At 39.9% G+C, this 17,099-nt stretch overlaps 1 protein-coding gene and 1 long non-coding RNA gene across 3 annotated transcripts; one reads left to right on the top strand and one right to left on the bottom strand.

Moving 5' to 3' along the window:
• LOC4335354 (uncharacterized) lies at positions 1–9,776 on the bottom strand. 2 transcript variants are annotated; one of them, XM_066310066.1, is made up of 6 exons: positions 9,483–9,776; positions 8,513–8,745; positions 1,224–1,942; positions 891–962; positions 569–676; positions 1–188 (listed from the first exon to the last, which is right to left on the bottom strand). In XM_066310066.1, the coding sequence occupies exons 2-5, from the start codon at positions 8,726–8,728 to the stop codon at positions 625–627; spliced, it is 1,059 nt and encodes a 352-aa protein (XP_066166163.1). In that variant the 5' UTR covers positions 8,729–8,745; positions 9,483–9,776; the 3' UTR covers positions 1–188; positions 569–624. The 2 variants fall into 2 exon arrangements, with proteins under 2 accessions (XP_066166163.1, XP_015634360.1); XM_015778874.3 differs by having other exon boundaries at positions 569–962; positions 9,483–9,774.
• A 482-nt stretch (positions 9,777–10,258) lies between these two features.
• On the top strand, positions 10,259–14,338 carry LOC136355925 (uncharacterized). Its single transcript, XR_010740515.1, has 2 exons — positions 10,259–10,498; positions 13,993–14,338. It is a non-coding gene; the product is annotated as an uncharacterized lncRNA (long non-coding RNA).
• The last annotated feature ends 2,761 nt before the right edge of the window (positions 14,339–17,099 follow it).

The following is a 17,099-nucleotide window of genomic DNA, read 5'->3' as shown; positions in this document are numbered from 1 at the left end:
TGCGTGGATAAAACCATGGCCTTCCAGTAGAAGCTTGCATGGATTAGTTTTATATATTTAGGTGGTACACACTGCAAACATTTCTGCACAACGTGATTGCCGTTTTGATCATATACACACTGCATCAAATTTCTGCCAACCTCGTTGGCCATCTCTATCCTCTGATCCATATCACTTACTTCGAAAGCCTGATTAATTAAAGCACACACTGGATCAATTTTCTATGAAGAAAATTATATAAAGTATAGTTTAATTAAACATTAATTTAAAGCCTCACGTCAAAATTATACATTACACATATTAATTAATTAAAGAAGAATCCATGAAACACCTTAAATAGTATTATATATACCAAGAAATAAAACGGAAAGCTAGTTTAGCTAGTTCTTGAAATCAAACAAACTTATATCAACATTACAGAAGATTGCCCTCTAACAATAAACACGAGCTCTATAATCATTTTGAGATGGAAACAAAGGTATATAATGCATATGCCTGAATTTACTTTGAAATAACCTAGCAAACGTGGTGCAAAAGTAGCTAGTTATAGTGTACGTTCAGATTTTACCTTCTGCATCACTCGACATCCATACACGTGAAGGCTCAAGGCTACCACATGACCAGTTAGTTTACCGATGAGTTCCCTTCTGTAGAAGGTAGGTCCATACCCAAGAAGCTGAAAGGGTAAAAAAAAAAAGCTCAGATAAGTTCCACATTTTCATTATTTTTTGTAAAAAGTTTAAAATGTATATTCATGATGTAATAATCAATAACAAATATTTTTGTTTGAAAATAAATGTCAATTTCCATTTGGGAAAATCTTCTGGACCGCGTAGTTGGCAAAAACATCAATAGCCAACATGTGGGCATGAGGAACAATTTCTTCATACACCATAGCTAACTCTGCCGGTGTTGCTCTCTCAAGCTTATGTTGTATGAAACGGCTTCCAAACGGATCAATGCTGCATATACAAAATACAAAAAGTGAAATTAGGAAATGCTGCTACCAAATAAACCAACTTTAAGATGGGATAAGATGCTCGATATGGCATGAGGTTCAATATCATAATAGTTTCTTCGTAGTAACGCCAACGAATCTCATCTAAGCAAGATATGATTCAAACAACACATGGCACCACAAAATTCATATTCTTACCGAGAAGCTAATTTAAACAACCACACTATAAATAAAACACTAAAAGTTGCATGAGTTATGTGTGCACCTGAAAGCACATAGATGGCCCCTGATGTTGATGAGTCGCATGGAATTGTTCTCTGGATTCTTTGCTTGTTCAAGCAAGAAATGGAACTCAGAATTCATGTTGTTCAGTGTGTTGATCTGTCCATTGGTTTGAGGAAACCCAGAAACATTTTGAGGTCCACGAGTAACTGCATTTTCTGGATATCTCATGGAATATGACATCTCTGCAGTTTGGGCATAGTGGTTCAACATTGTCTCAATAGATTGATGCGTGACGAGGTTGGAAAGGATCTGCTGCTCTGGGTCATGAAATGCACGGATATATGAAATTACACGTGCAAGATGACCCCCATGCAGTTGTGTTCCCCACTGTGAAGTTAAACCTCCTACAACATCAACTACTTCTATTGCTTGAGAACCTAAAAGCTGTGAACCTACACCAAAACTTGATGCAAACGTCATTATATGCTCCTGAGGTTCCAACTCAGCAGTTTCTATCCCATTGTTGCCCAATTGGTTCATGTTTAGGTTCTCATTCATTGTTTGTTGATAGAATTGATTGTTCTCTTCGGCTTCGGGAACATATGGTGGTAGGTCAAAATCTTCGTCTCCGAGTAGTAGTTGTGTGAAAGTTGGTCCCTCCCTAGTATTAGTAGGGACTTGTGTTTGCATTGTCGAGCTATTGCTATCTCTGTCCATGTCAGCATTTGCAAGCACCTTCTGATAACTTGAATTATAACCCTGAAAGAAGGTAGACAATTAATACATGGATATCTTTTATAAATATTAGCAATAATATGTACATCAACCAAACTACTGGAGAAGGAACCACGAACAACACACATGCTAGTTTCAATAGGCAATAGTAGTTCTTCGCTAAGATACATGAAATATTAGGTGGACATCCGATCCATGGGTTGCCCCTCTATGATATTTTTGCTAACCACTCACTTGGACCATATCCAATACTAAATCAAAGTAACAAACGTTCCTTTGTAAATTCTTAAGTTTATTTTTTAAGATAATGGATATGATTTGCATCTCCAGCTTTTGCCATAAGGCACAAATCCAATAAGTTCTTTGAATAAAAAGGGAAAAATAGACATGAGGTGATGGGACAAACCTCCAACTTCCTATCATTTACTAGTGTTAATAGAGTCATATTGATCTTACAGTTTGGGATGTTGGTATGTCAACATAATGATAGAAATTTGTTTCAAAGAACTCTAGCATACTCTAATTGCATTTAAACCTATAATAGTTAGGGCATCCTAGTGGTGATTCAATCTATCAAATGAAAGGGGACCCACCATATATTAATTCCCTTTTCAATCTAGCATGGGACCCATGCACAATTAATTGTAATGGTTAGGAAGAAAGTAGTCTTCTCGTAATGCATACACTCGTATTTAGTCTTAGACTGGATGGGCCTTCTCCGTCGACCTAGCACCATACGTCACACTCCCATTATTGCCCTTCTAATCTCGCATAATTTTGTTGTTATTAGTTAGGACTAGGGATAAGGAAAGCGGATTAGCTTTATGTATTATTTCCTCAATCAATGAGAATTATTGCATGATCATTTGCACTATCATTTAATCCATATTTAGCATTGGTCTACAATCACCTATGATTGTTGTGATAATATGGTCAATTTGCCTATTTCTATGGTATTGTGGTAACACAACATTAGAGCACATTGTGATGGATCAATCAGCCAACATTAACTCCTTATAGGTGTGCTCTAATGCCTATATGCCATAACAATGCTCTTGTTAGCCTATGTATTAATACGACGTGCTTTTCCTAACTGATGACTTGTGGCATATATATGGCCTTAGTTTAGTACATGTGTACTATATATCTATTAGTTTGACACTTCGCTCTTTCACAATGGTAATAGGAAGAGGGTGGGGGAATACGGTCAACAAAGAGAGCTCTTGACTTCGCTGGTGGTCAAGATTAGAGCTTCGTCCAATGACATAAATGAGTTGCATGTGAAGAGGAAGATGCACTTATTCTTTGAGTATGCTCATTCTCATCTAGTTTATCCGCATATTCAATCGGTTGGTGGCCCCTATATCAAGTGCGGCGTGTATGGAAACAAACTTATGTTAGAAGGATGAGTTACAAATTGTTTCCTACAAAATACACTCATAGAATTTGGATGGTCAAAATAAACTCACTTAATAAATATTGGGATTTATGGTCCTCGTGGCATATACATCCACCATATTGCATCGGATATAGCGACATAAGTGTGACTTGGATAGGCATGTGCTTCTAACATTTTATCTGAAAACGTGGAATTGTACAGTAATCAAGTATATACTCTTATCATGATGCACCCACCCATATTTACTATTTTAATTCATTTCATATTTCACACTGATCAGTGCTAAACAAGATCGTGGCAATGATATGGTTGATTTTGCTTAACTCCGAGACATTATGCTTGAGCATTGTGGTAGATTGTTACGATGGCATACTCAGCCCACATGACTCAACGGAGGTTGGCTTGAATGCTTGCATGTTGTAATATTGCTCTTGTTAGCCCATGTGTTGTTGTGATGTGCTCTGCTTAACAATTGGTTTGCACTAAGCATGGCTATGTCTACAGTTAGGTATGCTTGCTAGATACAGTAGTTTGATACTCTGACCTCTCATGGTGGTAATAGGAGGAGGGAGAGGGGATACATGGTCGACAAAGAGAGCTTTTGATTCTGCGGGTGGCCAAGATGAGATCAGCTTTGTGTCCGATGACACACAAATGAGTTGAATACGAAGGAGGGAAGAGTCACTTTTTCTTTGAGTGCTCACTCTCATCTGGTTTACCCGAATAATAAATTGGTCATTGTGGACAATATCGAGTGTGGCATGCAGGCAAACAAACTAATGTTGGCAAGGACGAGTTACATAAGTTACAAGAGTTTTCCTACAGCTCATAGAATTTGGATCATTTGAAGGAACCCCACTTAACGGATATTGGGATTAATGTCATTCGATAGCATACACATCTTGTATTGCATCTGATAGATCAACATGAATGTGACTTTACGCTACTGGTTTTTACATTTCACCTGAAATTTTGTGATGGTATTCTTATCACAATACATCCATTCTTATTTAGTTATTTACTTTTCTATTTTTGGCATAGATTTGTTCTAACACAAGATCATGGTAACTCCAAGGCATCATTTGTTGAGCATCACGACGAAACATTGTGATGGCATACTCAAATTGCATGACTCGCCGGAGATGTAATCGAACGCCTGTATATTGTAATCTGCTCTTGTTAGACCATGTGCAATTGTGACATGCTCGAACTGTCAACTTGCACCAAGCATGTCTATGCATGGCAGTAGTTGAGTATGCTTTCTATATCTAGCAGTTTGATACTCTGACCTCTCTAGTGGTAGGAGGAAGAGGGAATACATGGTTGATAAAAATAACTCATGACTTTGCCAATGGTCAAGATGAGAGCTTTTGCATCCAACGATACAAATGAGTTGAATGTGAAGGGGAAGAAGCATTTGTTCTATAAATTTGCTCATTCCCTTCTTCTTTACTCAAACATTAAATTGGTCAGTGTGGCCAATATTGAGTGTTGCCTGTGTTACAAACAATTTTCCAGACAAAAACAACCCATAAAATTAATTTGGATAATTTGAAGGAACCTCACTTAAGAAACATTGTGATGGTCGTCAGTGTCATACACATTTGCTATATTGCATCCGATATATCAACATGAGTGTGATTGGACACACGTGCTTCCAAAGTTTCACCCAAAATCTTACAACGGTATAGGAATTAACAAATTGCACTAACATATATTTACTTATTTAGTTCCATATTTAGCACTAATCGATTACATGTCATGTTAATTACATGGTTGACTTGCACGCTTAACTCCGAGGCATCATGCTTGAGCGTCGTCACAGGATGTGGTGATGGCTTACTCAAGGCACGTGACTCACTAGGAGTGTGCTTGAACACCCACACGTTTTAATATCTCTCTTGTTAGCCCATGTGTCATTGCGGCGTCTTTTGACAAACTACCAACTTATGTTAGGCCCGTCCATTATACGCCTGCTATATCTTGTATTGACCTTCCGTGCTAGTAGCAGAGATAGGAGAGAGAATAGTTGGTTTACATATAGAGCTCATGGCACTAGTGCCAGTCGAGATATGAGCTTTGCATCTACCATCACCAATTGACTTAATTGCAACAATGTCAAAACAAGCTGTTGTCCTTCGACTTATGTGCTCCCATTTGGTTTTCCCGTAATTTGGCTAGCGTGGCCATTGTTGGAAGGTGTGTTACGTGTACTAAGTCGTACCAAGTATGGGTAACCTGTTTCCGTAGGTACATTTGTACTTCTATGAGTCTTTTTTGGATAAATGAATGGGGGTGACTAACAAAGCCGAAGCTTTGTAGAGATAAAGAGGGGGTCATGGCCCCCTCCAGCTTTACAATAATCATAATAAGGGCCTTTTAACTTTTACTATTTTAGTATTAACCAAATAGCAAAATAATCCCTGCTTTCGAAAGTTTTTTTTTTTCACATTGGCCTCCTCAAGTATATATTTCTTGGATGGATACCTAGAGCTATGTATCGATCCTCACCACCAACGTATGTCGTATGGGCAGATAAATCATACATATATGGCATCTGTTGTTGCAGACACATCTAGTTTCTTCCTGACCCATCGTTTTTGCATCCTTCATACAGTTTGACGGTAGACTAAACTAACTGCACCCCTAGCTAGCTAACCCTCTTGTAGCTAGTTATCTCTTGTTTAATTTGAGTAGCCAATTGAAGGGGGCCTAAATTAAAACCCAACTAGGGTATCATCATAGGAAAAGTCCAATTTGACCCTCTCAAATGTAGGTAAGATATAATTTGTATCCATCAACTGCAAAGCTGGGTATATCGACTCCTCCAACTACTAAAAGGCAAAACAACTCCCTCGACTGTTTTGAGGCAGTTTTCGCTAATGTGGCATCCACTATGGGCTGGGTGTTTGTTTTTTCCAGTTTAATCGGGTCGGTTTCATATTGGTTTTATGAAAGATCGGTTTCCGTAGAATGACAACCAAAGAAAGTACGAATAAAACAAAAACCGAGTAAAAAAGACCAAACAAAATTGGTTTGTTTTTTTGGATACGGTTTTTACCAACTAAACCCACCCATCGATCAAACATCCTCTCAACGCACATCACTTGAAGCAAGGCATGGTACCACAGCATGCAAATGCATGGAGCATAGCCGAGGAATGCTATGGGCTCCACCGCCCAAGCTCACAAGAATGAAACACTATACTCACATTCGAAAATCGTGTGAAATGAGGAGGAGGCCAATTCGCTTGAACCACTCCTGCATCCGACAACTTCAGTTTCGTTGGAGAGCTCAGTTCACAGCAGATGAAGACCGAAGAAACCACCGAACACCAGAACTAGAACAAAACAAAAACCACATCACCAGCCGAACTCTAAAAAAACCGATGTTTTGGTTTGGTGATCGATTTTGAGGTTTTTGCCCACCCCTACGTCGACATGGCAGCCCAGTCATCAGACAAATTAAACAATAGATATGGGGCCCATATGTAAGTCACTATCTTATCTTCTTTCTCCACTCCCCACTCCCCTCTCTCTCTCCACGACCATGAGCAGCATCAAAGTTCTTTTGCCACTCACTCCTCACTCCCTAGTCTCTTCTTTTACTACAGCCAGAGAGACAACAATGTCCATCGCATCATTAACGTCATCGCGGTGGATCGTCGATGAGGCGGGGCGGCAAGTGAAGTTGGCTTGCGTCAACTAGTCATCACACTTGAAGCTGGTGGTGACAGAGGGGCTTGGGATGCAACCGGTGGACACCATCACCAAGAAGGTGCTTGCCTTGGGGTTCCTCATGTGGACATACCTACCCTTGATCGTGCTGGCGACCAACCCGACACTGTTGTCACTCAACGTTTGGATGTCGCTCCTGGTCCACAACCATGCTGAAACTATCACTGGCGTCAAGGCGAACAACTCGGGGTTCCTCGACCTCTCGATGATCGAGTCATTTGGGGCCATGGTGGACAGGTTAGGCAAGAACTGTGTCATGCCATGGTGATCCAAGACAACCACGTTAGCGAGTCTAGTTAGTGTTGCGATGATGAACGACAAAAACAACTTCTTTGGCGACTGGTACTTCAACCCCGTCGCATGGGTGCAGGGGATGAGCAATATGGCCACGCTTTTCGTCGGTGTCCCCAACGTAGTCGACATGAGTGGCACTAGTGCAACTGCTTTGACGTACGTGCGACCCAAGGAGGTGGAGAACACCAACGAAGTGTGCAGCTGTATGGCGTTGCGCGGCGGGATGGGTTCTTGCTCGACGCCGAGTTCTCGCTCCTCCATGAGTTCGGCCCAGACTCCTGTTGTCGGTTGCACAAGGATGACGGGTACTTCTCCTAAGCCATAGCCATGGCCACTGAGCTTGACCTTGACTGGCGCTCCACGGGAGCTATGCCCTGTGGCAGAGCATGGCCAGATGCCCAGACCCACATGGCCCTCACGCAGCACCTGTTGTCGCGACCTCACTGGTGCTGCTCGTGGAGAGAGAGAGAGAGGGAGAGAGAGGGAGAGAGAGAGGAGAGAAGGGTGCGGTGGAGGAAGAATAAGTGAGGTAGTCACTGACATTGGGGCCCAAGTATATTTTTAAATTTCTTTGATGACTAGGCTACCACGTGGACGCCATGTCAGCGAAACCACTGTCAAAAACAGCTGAGGGAGTTGTGTTGCTAGCTTTTAGTAGTTGGAGGCATCAACCCGGATTTACAGTTAAGGCGAATGAAATAGATCAGACCTATACTTGAGGGAACCAAATTTAACTTATACTTGGTATATTCTTACCTTAATATATTCCTTACACGGTTGGGTACCGCCGCAACCCCCTCCCCCCAAAAAAACCACACCTTTGCTTTTATTATTTACTTAAATTTGCTATATTACATCTTTTTTGTTTTTGCTTGGACGCTCCCTACCTTAGCTTGACAACATTCGTGTCATCGCAGTATATATTTGACTACTTTTTTGTTTTATTTTTTCAGTCATGCCTCGTCCCTTTTTTAAAATTTGATGTTGGGAAGGAGGTAGTATATTATATATTGTCTCTTGAAGAAATTAACTAGCATGCTAATTAAAGTAGTACTCCCTCTGTTTTGTAATATGTATATATATATATATAAATATAATTAACTGGGGCATATATATGGAGTACAAGGATTAATTGATTTTAAAAGCAGGGTCATGCATATTTACCTCGTGCTGTGGCTGTGAGTGCTTGGGTTGCAAGAGGTGGGCTGTAGCTGTACTTGTACCACACGGGAAGCAGACACCATCAGCAGCACCATGTACTGTGTCACTAGTGCTGCTGCCATCAGCAATCTCCTGAGCCGCCTTGTGCTTCATCTTCTTCTGCCTCTCCTCAGTCACTTGCGTTTGTTGTGCCCTTCTTCCACCAGCTGCGTTCTCCATGTCTCGCTCGCACGCCCCTGCCAAGTACAGATTTAATGATGATATTTATGCAACCGGATGATACCGTGTTTAATTTACCACTTGATATAGTGCTCTTGCCTTTTATAACTTCAATCTGAGTTACTTGTGTTTGATGGTTTTTTTTTTCTAACACTTGGTATATTCATGATTTGTTCGATAAACAGATTTGGAAGTTTTGTTCGACCAATAAATCTGCCTACGGAACAGATCATTAGTATATCAAAAGTTAACAAAATAAAAATCAAACATACATATCGTTTGAACACAAACAAAACAAAAACAGCAGAAATTGTCAAGATATATTCTTTTTAGATAGAAAAAAAAGGAGAAGAAAGATCTTTTTTAGGGGAGGCGAAGAGAGAAAATACCAAGCTAATCAAATAACTCTCTCCGTTCAAAAAAAAACCAATCCCATAGATTAATCTGGACACAGTGCTTATCTAAATATGTCCCTATGATTTAATTTTTTTTTACCAAGGGATCAATTTTTTTTACAAGGGTGTAGATCTGAAACCAAAAGAAAGGGGAAAAGCGATCCGACCCGCCGGTGAAGATTTAATAAGGGAGAGCGAAAGCAGCTGGTGCGAGTCTGTTTGACCAATGACCGGATAAGAGGATATTATAAGACATACATGCGTGAAAATACAATACAATACAGATGCATAGATGGATCAAATAGAACAACCTACGGAGATGATAGACGGCCTGGTCCGCCACAACCACACCGGTTTACCTGTCCGCTCGGTCGGCCGGCCTGAAAGTAGCTACGGAGAAGCGGCGGCTGGATACCAGCAGCTGCAGTTCGACGCACAAATCGAAGAAATGAGAAAAAAGGAAATATGGAGTAGTTGTGGAAATGGAAGAACTAATTAAAAGGAGAGTTGTGAGGAAGATAGATATATAGCTAATAGCTTCAAGTTCAGAACGCGTGTACACATGTTTACTACTTGCCCTTTTTCGCTATACATGCTAGGAAAAGATGGATGTGTACAAAACTCAAAAGGCAGATCGATCAACCGATCGAGCGTGGATGCGTGCCATCTATTGTGTGTATATCATCAGCACAACTATTCTGGCCTCGGAGGCTGTGCATGCCATGCCAGGTGTCTACATGCCTAGCTAGCTAACACTTCCCATCGAACTACATGCTCAAAAGAAATAAAGGCCGATGCTGGCGTCGTAGTTAAGCAAATACACCTACACGTATATACTACAAAATGACGCCAACCTTTTTCTTTCCTTTTTCTTCTCTTTCGTGTTGATTTCGGAACGACGCCAACCATCACCTGTAGATGGATACAAACAAAATTTTACAACTCATCGTCTTGCTGGACTATTTTCTTTCTGTTGCGCAAACGACATGAATTCAAAAGTTAAACGCACGCATACATATTTGCTGGTGATGACGACTCATTCTTTATTTCTTTTCTTTTCAGCAATATATATCGATCTCACAGGAATACGGGCAGCAATATATATATTTATGGCCAGGTTAGCTGTATCCCGGCCGTATTTATACATGTACAGTAATAACAGTACTGGCTATGAGTAGTAATTAAAACTGCCAGTATATCGCTCGCTGTCGCTGGCATATGGATCGATTTGATACCTATATACTCCATGTATATTGATTAAGCTTGTCTGGACGGTTTAATTTGCACTAAATCGAAATCCGTCCATCGTATCATCATCACATCGATCACCAGACGACGTACGACACGGAATAGCTAGAGAAATCACATACAGCAGGTATTTTATTGCGTTATCTTTTTTTTTTGATCAAAGGGCCTTAGCACTCTATTTCCATTAAAAGAAATGTAACATTTTATTGCGTTATCTGAGACCGTTAAGAAAGATTTTACTCCTACTGCACTTAAAAATCTTTGTGCTGGTAAAGAGTTTTTATGGCATTGCAAACCTCCTAGAGGGAGGGGTTTAGTCTTAGGTATTAACCTTCTAAATGCTGATATTGGTTTAATTGATGAGGGGGATTTTTACATCAAGTTTCATTTGTGCAACAAAGCTGATAATTTTAATGGGCTTTAATTTTATTTTATGGTCTGGCTCAAAATGAGTTTAAGGACCAATTTCTTGCTGAATTAGTTAATCTGTGTAGTCATGAAACATTACCAATTCTTATTGGTGGTGACTTTAATATTTTTCGTAGCCCTGATGAGAAAAACAATGCTAATTATGATGATAGATTGCCCTTTCTTTTTAATGCTGTTATTGACGGGTTGAGTCTTAGAGAGCTAGTTATGTTAGGTAGGAATTTTACTTGGGCAAATAATCTAGCAAATCCAATCTATGAGAAACTTGATAGAGTTTTAATGTCAACGGAGTGAAAACATAAATTTCCTTTATCCTCGGTTTTTGCTCTCAATAGAGATATTTCTGATCATACTCCTTTACTTTTAAATACAAATTCTTCGTCTCCGGGTAATGCTCAACATAGTTTTAAGTTTGAACCAGGTTGGCTATTACGGGATGGTTTTGTTGATATGGTAAAAGAGATTTGGTCTAATGTTGATGAAGGTAATACTCCCATGGAGCGTTGAGAGGCTAAAATTCATCGTTTAAGACAACATTTGAGGGGATGGGCTAAACATACAAGCGGCATCTATTAAAAAGAGAAAAAAGAGTTATTAGATAAGTTGGATTTGCTAGATAAAAAAACGGAAACCATTCTTTTGACTCAGGAGGAAATTGATATTAGAGTGTATTATACAAATAGATTATCTACGCTTCTGAGAGAAGAGGAAATTAGGTGGTATCAAAGGGCTAAGACTAAAGATATCTTGGAGGGAGATTCTAATACTAAGTACTTTCATTTGGTTGCAAATGGTAAGCATAGAAAAACAAGAATTTTTCAATTACAGGATGGTGATCAATTAATAAGGGGTGATGCGAATTTAAAATTGCATATTACCACTTATTATAAAGGTTTATTTGGTCCTCCAGATGATTTTGATCTTCAGGTTTATGAGAGTAAAATTGATGATATCCCTCAAGTATCTCAATTAGAGAATGAGGCTTTAACTCAAGAATTTACCGAGAATGAGATTAAAGAGGCAATTTTCCAAATGGAACACAACAAGGCTCCGGGTCCTGATGGATTTCCAGCTGAGTTTTACCAAGTGTTTTGGAATGTTATTAAAGCCGACTTGTTAGATCTTTTTAAAGATTGTCATAATGGTACTTTGCCTTTATTCTCTCTTAACTTTGGTACTATTATTCTTTTTCCTAAGTGTGTGGAGGCCATGAAAATTCAACAGTATAGGCCTATATGCTTACTTAACATTAGTTTTAAAATTTTTACCAAGGTTGCTACAAATAGAATAATTGGCGTTACTCAAAAAGTAATTAGTCCTACTCAAACTGCTTTTATTCCTGGGAGAAATATTATGGAAGAGGTTGTTATTCTTCATGAAACTATTCATGAAATGTGTCGTAAAAATAAAAGCGGGGTAATATTTAAGATTGATTTTGAGAAAGCCTATGATAAGGTTAAATGGTCTTTTGTTCAACAAATGTTGAGAATGAAGGGCTTCTCTCCTAAATGGTGTCAATTGATAGCTTCTTTTGTTCAGGGTGGTCATGTTGGTATTAAAGTAAATGATCAAATTGGGAATAATTTTCAAACTTACAAAGGCCTCAGGCAAGGGGATCCTTTGTCTTCTATTATCTTTAACATAGTGGCTGATATGCTAGCTCTACTAATTAAGAGGGCTAAAGATGTTGGTACCATTAATGGGGTAATTCCACATTTGGTGGATGATGGTTTATCTATTTTGCAATATACTGATGATACTATCATTTTTTTGGAGCACGATTTACAACAAGCCAAGAATCTGAAATTGATTTTATCTGTGTTTGAAAAGTTTTCTAGCTTGAAAATAAATTTTCATAAAAGTGAATTATTTTGTTTTGGCTAAGCAAAGGACTTTTATGAACAATATTCTACTATCTTTGGTTGTAAATTAGGTACTTTTCCTGTCATATATCTTGGTATTCCAATGCATTTTAGAAAGCTTAGTAACAAAGATTGGAAAGTTATTGAACAAAGAATTGAGAAGAAACTTAGTAGTTGAAAGGGAAAACATATGTCTGTTGGGGGTAGACTGGTTTTGATTAATTATGTTCTTTCTAGTTTAGCTATGTTTATGATATCTTTTTTTGAGATTCCAAAATGGGTTCTTCAAAAAATTGATTATTATAGATCAAGATTCTTTTGGCAAGGGGATGATCATAAGAAAAAGTACAGACTTACAAGATGGGATATTATTTGTCAACCCAAAGATCAAGGTGGTTTAGGTGTCCATAATTTAGAAATACAAAATAAATGCCTTTTTAGTAAATGGTTGTTTAAATTAATAAATGAGCGAGGGCTTTGGCAAGACTTATTGAAAAGAAAGTATCTTTATAATCAGTATATTACCCAAGTTGATAGGAAACAAGGTGATTCTCATTTTTGGTCAGGTCTTATGAAAGTTAAGAATACTTTTTTAAACATGGGTTCCTGGATTCTGAATAATGGGGAATAAGTCAGATTCTGGGAAGATAAATGGCTAGGTAACTTGGCGTTTAAAGATAGGTATCCATCTCTCTATGCTATTGTTCGAAGGAAAAGTTCTTCAGTTGCTAATGTTATGAGATCTGTTCCGCTAAATGTTTCTTTTAGAAGGGCTTTAGTTGGTCAGAATCTAGCAAAGTGGCATGAATTGTGTGCTTCTATTGTACATATTCAGTTGAATCAATAAAGTGATTGTTTTAGATGGAACTATCATCTGAATGGCCAATTTTTTGTCCGGTCAATGTATCTGGCTTTAATAAACAATGTTATATTAAGAGAAATAAGATTCTTTGGAAGCTTAACATGCTTGCCTCTGAAGATTAAGATCTTTATGTGGTACTTGCTTAAAGGGGTAGTGTTAACTAAAGATAATTTGGCAAGGAGAAACTGGAATGGGAGTTTGAGATTTTGTTTCTATGTGAAGAATGGAACTATTCAGCATCTTTTTATGGAATGCCATTTTGCAAAGTTTATTTGGAGAGCTGTACAGTTCTCTTTTAGTCTTTACCCTCCTAATAGCATATCTCATATTTTTGATGATTGGCTTCTGGGGGTGGACAAGTAAAATAGGAAACTTATTCTCATAGGAGCTTCTGCTATATGTTGGGCTCTATGATTGAGTAGGAATGATATGATTTTTGACAAATCACCATCTGTTTCATATATGCAGGTAATTTTCAGGGCAACGCACTGGCTTAGGTCTTGGGCACTGCTACAAAAGTGTAATGAAGAGGGCGAGCGTTTAAAAGTTGCATGTCGTAATTTTGAGGCAATGGTTATGCAACTGTTTACCAATTTTGGATGGAGATTCACAAACAGAATTCAATAATTGCGTACTCCTTATCTTGGTTGGTAGGTGTCTTCTTTTTTATGTGAGAAACTTTTTATTTTATGTGCTACCTGTAATAATTGATTGTAGCTCGTTGAGCAAAGACTGGGATATTCTATTCCACTATCTAAAAAAGCTACACACTACAGAAAACTGAACTGGGCCTGACGGCCGATAATTTTACTGATGTACGTGTACAAAGGCTACTATCGTGGAAATTCTAATATTCCATACGAGCCTATACCAACATCAAAGAAATATAATTTTCTTAACGTGGATACACAACTTGACAACTTGTCACAATAATTTGATTATTCTGATGTGAACGAGGCAATCAGTGAAAATAATGGGTTCGCGCGCGGTGGGAGTTGGGCGGGTAGCTATTTTCACTTTGGCACCAGATGGTTGGACATATATCGCCAAAAATTTGGGTACTTTGTTGGCACAAGTAATTTCACCAACATGAATGACCATTGGCAAATTTTCATGTGGATAAAAAAAAAAAGGGAAAAGAACCACTTCACAGTCACCACTCTCCATAATACTATAACCCTTTCTTCACTCCCATCCCAAGTCTTTTCCTCTTCTCATCCCCTCTAGCTTCTTCCTCCTCCCCACTCTAAATCATTCAAATCCACCTATATGTAGGTTTCTCCTCTCGAATCCCCTTCATCTTGTATCTCTCCATTGACTAGGGTTTGCTCCAATGTTCATGTGTCGATCTGTAGCTGCAGCCCCTATGGATTTGCTCCACATCCAGATCTGAAGCTGCAGTCCATCCTTTCCTCATCTCCAACCAGATCAGGAACTCTAGTCCCGAGACTCCGTCGACTCCTCTGGCTCCGGATGCCATCTGTACTAAAATGATCTCTGTATCGGCACGGATTGTTGCTTATTTTTAAATATTATGACAAATTTACAGCTTAATATTAAAAAAGAAAACCGGCTAATCTTCTACCCTATACAAGTTGTTTTATTTATTCATCGTGTGACACATCCAACGATCGAAAATCATCCAATACATCATATCCGACGACAGCGAACGCACGCACGCGGGATCACCCAGTACGAGATCGCGCACGTGGGGCCACCGGCCGAAAATCACGCAAGCCAGTAAAACCAGTCGCCGCCCCTTTTCCTTCGCACGCCCAGATCGGTGCTCGCCATGGCCATCCCAGGTCGCTCCCATCTACCTCCCGTCTCTCGCACCCTCTCCCACCTTTGCCGCTGCCAATGCTGCCGCGCGAGGGTGAGGCCGAGTTCGAGGTCACAATGTCCCCTAGCCCGAGGCCATATGCTCCCGTTTCCCCGGAAAAAAAAAAAAGCTCCCGTCTGCCGTTACTGCCGACGCAGCTGCGTGTACAGGAGAAGGAGGCCGCCACCACCTACTCCAGACTCGCGGTCGACCGCTACAGGACAGGAAACGACGGCAGTGACGGTGGAGCTCCCTATTGAACATGATGATTACGGATTAAAATTGAGGATGATTTAGTGCGGTATTGAATGGGATTTGTTGGGGGAATTGATGCCCACTACACAAGAAACCGGTTTTTGCGATGAATTGAACTTGAGGAGGTCGATCAAGGTGACCGGCGGCGCTAGGGTTCAATGGGAGAGAGAGGAACGGTCGGGCTGGAGGTAGGGGACGCCTCCGATAGGCGGACCCCACGGGGGGCGCACGCGTGCAGCGCACATGCAGCTCGGGCAGCCTGGTGGGCGCGATAGGCCGGCGCGAGGGGGCAGCCCAAAGAGCGGAGAGGAGGGTCGCTGATGGGCTCGTGGCTCGGTTGGGCCAGGAAGGAGAGAAGGGCCGGAGCCAGAGCAGGACTTTATTTTAGTTTTTCTTTATTTTTGAAAACGTGAGAAATGATATTGTTACACTAAAATTATTTATAATGCTCTTAAAATTCTAAAAAATGGTTAAGTGTTTTTTAGCATGAGGAACTTAAAGAAAATTCTCACACATGAATTTGAGTTGAAACTTGATGACATTTAATTGTTGAAGGCTATTTTTGGCATTTTACAATTTATAGAAATAATTTAGACGATAAAATTTTAGAATGATTTTAGGGCGCAACATCATCTTGTGTGTTCTTTGCTGGTGTGTGCGTGATGAAGAAGAGAGCAAGACGTTTCTTCAACGTGATGAAGCGGGCCACGAGTTCAAGCTCACGACACCATTCTCGTAGCTCGAACGCATGCGTGTCCAACGAGTACTCTTCGAGTGACCGATGCCTAACTCGGAAGCCGCCTGGCACTAACGCGGGCACCGTCAACTCGCCAACGCAAGCACGAGCAACAGTGAGAATTTCGTCTTCTTCTTCTTGTTTTTTTTTTGCTATAGTCCTTTCCTTTATGCGTGAGAGGAATGGATTAAAGATTCAATCTTTAACTGGTCTTCTTCAATCAAAGCCATGATTTTTTGTGAGTTGGATTTGAAGGATATGGGTGCTGGTTTTTAATACGGGTACAGATAAAATCCGCAAGTGCACGGATATACCGAGGTAGCACTTCCCTTACGGAGTATTCCAAGGATATCGAATCCAAAGGAACATTGTGGTTAGATCTTCCTCCAGTTTATCCAAGGACACCAAGCAAATGATAGGCCAGGATAGAGAGGATTTACTAGTGAGAAACAGTGTCTAGGGAAAGCTTAACTTTAATCCTAACGCAATACTTCAGACACAGGCAACCCGTTGTTCCCAATGTCGCTCTACTACGTAGCCGGACAGGGAGGACTTAAGTGATCTCAAGAGCTGTCACCACCTCTACACCTACCTCAAACGTACTGTGGATACGCAGCAATTACTGGATAACAAATACCTAAACACCACGTCTAAGCAATTAATATCTACTTTAGTGTTTATAACTCACCAAAACAATAACTATATTTTAGTTGATTATAATGAACAATAATCCCGTATGCTATTTAGGAACTAACCAAGAGA

The sequence above is a fragment of the Oryza sativa genome, chromosome 4 (assembly GCF_034140825.1).
Source record: "Oryza sativa Japonica Group chromosome 4, ASM3414082v1".
Taxonomy (NCBI): Eukaryota; Viridiplantae; Streptophyta; class Magnoliopsida; order Poales; family Poaceae; genus Oryza; species Oryza sativa.
This window is presented reverse-complemented; position numbering and strand designations above follow the sequence as displayed.

Coding starts and splice junctions, on each gene's coding strand:
- LOC4335354 (XM_015778874.3), bottom strand. CDS start 8,728: ATGGAGAACGCAGCTGGTGGAAGAAGGGCACAACAAACGCAAGTGACT. Junction 1,943..8,512: donor ACTCACAGCCACAGCACGAG/GTAAATATGCAT, acceptor ACCTTCTTTCAG/GGTTATAATTCAAGTTATCA. Junction 963..1,223: donor GGCCATCTATGTGCTTTCAG/GTGCACACATAA, acceptor TTGTATATGCAG/CATTGATCCGTTTGGAAGCC.